Source organism: Fukomys damarensis, unplaced genomic scaffold (assembly GCF_012274545.1).
Source record: "Fukomys damarensis isolate Sample0158 unplaced genomic scaffold, DMR_v1.0_HiC HiC_scaffold_24, whole genome shotgun sequence".
NCBI classification, from domain to species: domain Eukaryota; kingdom Metazoa; phylum Chordata; class Mammalia; order Rodentia; family Bathyergidae; genus Fukomys; species Fukomys damarensis.
Genome location: NW_022900936.1, coordinates 8477446 through 8482431, shown reverse-complemented (window position 1 = coordinate 8482431; position 4986 = coordinate 8477446). Strand labels below are relative to the sequence as shown.

The 4986-nt window shown below is 45.3% G+C and overlaps 1 protein-coding gene across 1 annotated transcript in view; it reads right to left on the bottom strand.

The window, feature by feature from the left end:
• Runx1 (RUNX family transcription factor 1) overlaps positions 1-4986 on the bottom strand; it is a 228618-nt gene that overhangs the window by 80455 nt on the left and 143177 nt on the right. Inside the window, 2 exon segments of the mRNA XM_010611298.3 lie at positions 3436-3568; positions 3570-3642. Coding sequence (XP_010609600.3) covers positions 3436-3568; positions 3570-3642 — 206 coding nt within the window.

Below are 4986 nucleotides of genomic sequence, written 5' to 3'. Positions count from 1 at the left end.
GTATTATCTAAGTAATAAGCATGCTTAGGCAAGATTAAAACTTTTAAACTATGGTATCTGCAAATTTGATATGGATTTTGCCAGATAGGAATATGGAGAGAATGCAAAAATGTCTACCTTCACAAAGAGAAAAGCAACTGGCACGAAAAGCTATAAACAATAGGTAAAGGAACACAAACATTCACATTTTAACACAGACCAAACAGACAAGCAGGGACTTGCTGGCCAAAGATATCTCATATTTTCACTTCTCTGTTTTTAAAGTATCAGGAAGTTGGGCAGAGTATCAACTCTCCTCTATACTCTATAGTTTGCCCCATACTGTTCTTGGCTAGCCTGCTCCCAATTCAAACAGGCATTTCCAACCAATCCTAATTAGATTGAAATTACAGTTACAATTCATTTATTTCGAATCTCTTAATCTTCGAATGTTTCAAAGAAGGCTGTGGAGTGGAACACTGAATTCAGCCAAGATGACATTTAATGCATAGCTGGGGGCCATGATCTTGCCGCCAGAAACATTACTTATTTCTTTTTTTATGAAAAGCATATTACAATCAGCATTCAAGGTCTCTGAACTTCTTTGCTGAAGGCATGTTTATGCCTCTGGACTCTGGTGTGCCAGGGCCTAAACAAACTGCAATATTATAGTATACAGAACCTCTCCTAAGTCATCCAAACAGCTTTGTAGGCTGCTTCTGTAAATACTGGGTAGCATGGATCAAGCTTAGGATTTTTCTCAGTAGCAAAAATATATACCTCTCCTATGCTAAAATAAAGGTCTTCTATGGGAGGGAAGACAGTGAATAACAGGATGGGAGTCCAGAAATGAACAATTACCATCATTTTTATCTATTTTAAAGAAAATTCATGATTTTGAATGTCTCCTTAGTTCTGAAGAATAAAGCAGAAGATTTACTTGTAGAATTGCAGAGGATTTCTTAAAGAGGGACTTAAATGCTCTTTTCATCAAACACCATCAGACTTTATAATTGTTTCCCATTTTCTCTTTATCACGAGGAATATAATTCTTTAAGGATTAAATTCCTATAGAGATTGTCTGAGACTTGCTTCACCTCTAAATTTTAGAGGAATAATTCTTGCAGAAACTGCTTGGGTGGTATTAGTGGTTAGTGAACTCAGTGCAGCCCAGGGCCCACAGTAAATAAAGCCAGGACACAGGCAGATTCTGAAATTGAACCGGCTTTTACCTCCCATCCTTGCATTGGTTCTCACACTAGAAATTCTGGCTACTTTTTCAGCCACGCAGTGAGCAAATCTCCTTGAAGAAGGGGCCGCTCTTCTCTGGATCTGGGGTGGTGACGGATAGCAAGCAAGTGGTCTGATTTCTCTGCTGCCTTTTTCTTTCCCAAAAATGTTCTCAAGAGACACACTCAAACTCTTTTCAAAAGCTCTACACCTTGACCTTGTAATAGCTAATAGGCTATCATTCAGTAAAACAAATTCAGATTTTTGTGACAGTAAATTATCCAAAGTTGTGCTTAAAAGGAAACCTCTATGGTTATTATGATTTCTGCTAAAAAAGAATTCCCTGGTGGCTCCTGAAAGCAATCTGTATAGTTAGTTTTTCAACCCTTTAGAAGAAAATAATATTTTCATAGAGTAGCTCAAGATTTTGCATGGTTCCAATTCCTGAAGACTTTTCATTAATCATTGAGTGTCTCGGTGAGTTGGGGCGTGGGCTCCCTGGCAGGACAGAGCTCAGAAGAGACCTGACTTCCCCCCAGAGGAAGCCACAAATCCCTTAGCGTGATTAGGGTACAGGGGTGCCTGGCTTCAAAGGCCCTTGGGTAGACTATCAGCCTATCCACTCTGCAGCCTTATCTGACAGTGAACCCAGGCCCCAGCCCCAGTCCCCTCTCAGTTACTGCGAGCTGAGGAGATCCACCAGCTCGGGCCTGTTTACATAAATGATTAGAATCATTTAAAATCCAAATGGACTCCCAAACCCAAATCTAAATAAATGGAGAAAGGAAGGAAGAGTCTAGTGGCTGCTCTCTTTACCCTGACTTCCACTGCCCTTAAAAAAAAAAAAAAAAAAAAAAAAAATCTATCAGACAGCTGAGTGGAAAAGAACTTGTATAGAAGGCCAATTGCAAATTGCTTTTCTATTATTTTAAAAATCACCATTTAAGTCTGGAAAGTGATAAAGCTTAAAGAACTCTGACAGCACCTTTTTTTTCAAGGAACGTTATTCATTGTAGTTAGATCAAGATCTGGCTAAGGCCTGTAAAAAGCTTATATTAAATTAATTCCCCTTTAAAGGGGAATATTATTTAACTTTTTTAAAAAAGAGTAACTTATCTTTAGAATCTGCATCCCCAACCTTCATTAGCCTTTTAAATGAACAGGAAATGACCGCACTGATTGTACTAAAAAGCTACACTTAAAACAAAACAAAACACCAAAGACAGAACAGAATCCCCACCTCAGAAATTAAATTCCTACTACTGTGTGTTGCCAGGGTAGTCGGGGGATTGTTTAAAAGCGCTGGAGGTTGTTTATATATCCCTCTTGAAGGCCAAGGTTTTAAAAGTCAGCTCAAAGCTAGGGCAAGATCCCTGGTGAAAAGTGACCGCAGAACTGGGCTGCTCGCTGAAGCGGCCGGGTCTATGCTGCCCCCTCGTCTAGCAGCAAAAGCGGAGGTTTGGATCTTCTTGCTCCTAGAAGATACCTTGTCACCTTTCGCAGCCCCGGGCTTAATCTAGGTGAGCCAGCGATAGCGTCCAGGAGGATTACAGGAAAAGAAACAGGGTTTCTTTCTTTGACTTCTGGCAGGAGAAAGCTAGTGGCTCGCAAAACTCAGAAAACTTTTGCAAACTTAACTACACCCGCCGCGGTGGACTTTGGACATGCTAATTCCTCCTGGGCGGTTAAGAAGGGGGGGAAATCCCTGACAATTCCTAACGCTGGTTTATTTTATTTATTTATTTACTTATTTATTTATTTACTTTTACTGACCGGAAGGTATGAAAGCATCTGTATTTTATTTCCGGATGCCTTCATCTGAGAGAAAAACTGGTGTAAGTGTTAATGCAGAAGTGGTGGAGAGCCGTGGGGAAGCAGAGGGCTTGTCCCTGCTAAATAGAACGTTTCCTGCTTCGTATCAAAGGTGAAGCTGGGTACCGACACTCTGTATCAGAGGCAAAAGCGGTCCCGGTGGCCCTGAGTGGGGTATCTTGGGGGAATCCTGATTAGCCCTGCGTGGATGCTGCGTGCAGGCTGAAGCGGGTCCCGCCCGAGGGTCGCCACGGCAACACAGCATCCCCGCATCCCAAGCACAGGGAGAAGGACCAGGGGCGACCAGGGGGCAGTGCCAGTACAGTCAGCCCAGCCCCTGTCCTCCCGGATCACCCCGGGCACTCGCGGGCTTCTGCCAGTCCTCCCACCACCCACCCGCTCTCAGCCCAGTACCTTGAAAGCGATGGGCAGGGTCTTGTTGCAGCGCCAGTGCGTGGGGAGCACAGAGCAGAGGAAGTTGGGGCTGTCGGTGCGCACCAGCTCGCCGGGGTGGTCGGCCAGCACTTCCACCATGCTGCGGTCGCCGTGGCACCGCCTCGCTCATCTTGCCCGGGCTCAGCGCGGTGGAAGGCGGCGTGAAGCGGCGGCTCGTGCTGGCATCTACGGGGATACGCATCACAACAAGCCGATTGAGTAAGGACCCTGCAAACAGCTCCTACCAGACGGCGACAGGGGCGCGGATCTTCAGCAAGCAGCTCCCAGGAGACCAACATACAAGTTCAAGGGCCTTTATTACAGCGGGAGGCCTGCGGGAGGGCGGGGGACTACCGGAAAGTTCTACTTAGGCCGATCGGCTTCAGGCCTGGGCAGAGCTCCTACCAACCAACCGCCCGCTTAGTGCATTAAAAATTGGGCGACTAGAATCCAAAGTTAAAGGCCAAAGGGAGACCGCCTTCTTGAGTCTTGCTTTGGGAGGTTAAGTTCAGTCTCTGGCTATTACAAAAGTTCCAGGAGGCAAAATTCCCGTAGACTCCCTACAGTATGTATGCAGCGAGCAAAACAACCAGCAAATACATGATTTGGAAGTTCCAGTAGTTAATCGCCTGTCAGTTACTGTTATTATTGCTGCAGGTGAGTTTTGTCTAAAGTCCAAACAGAACGCAAAACTCGGGAGTGCCTTCCACACAGGGCGCCCCTTTTATCATGAAAAGCCGGCTTCGGTTCTCAAAATCAAGAGCTGCGACTTCCAAAGGTTGTGCTATTAATGTATGTGCACGTATATATAAATATATACATACGCTCTACTTCATGAAATATTTACAATACAATCTGTAGAGAATTTAAACACAACAGAAATCCATTAATGTTCGCTGCGGATTTTTTTTTTTTTTAAATAGCCTTGAAAATCAGCTTCAGTAGTTGGAAGAGGGCTGGGCTAGAATTACTTGTCATGTTCTGTTAGTAAATTCTGGCAAAACGCTCAGTGCAAAAGAAACTCAGCTTTTCAAAGATCTCTAACTAATCTTTAAAAATAAAAAGTCCAAAGTGATGGTACTAAAGTACAGATCTCCACATCTGAGAACTCTGGGGATGTTGGTTAAGTTTGCGGCTCTCCTGTGGTTTGCGGGAGTTGAGGTGTCTCGAGTCACACGCACGCAGACACGCACTCTTCCGAGTCCAGCCACTGTCTACAATGGGCTCAGTGAGTCAGTCCCGACTCGGGCAGCAGCGAGATCTTCCTCCTACGTCGCCCAGCACCGGCGGTCTAGCTGCTCCACCTCACCGATCCGCAGGAGCACCGTGTCACCGCAGCAGGTGGAGCGGCCCGGAAAGGAGACTCAGCCGCGCAGGTCCACACTGACCCCGGGGCTCGAGTTACACGCGCGCGCGCACTCCCCACGCGCACGCAACTTCGCGGCTCGCCTCGAACCACAGAGCGGTCTCTCTCGCAGTTGTCCAAAGAAAAAAAAAATCAGGGGAAAAAAAAAAAGTTAACCAAGACAA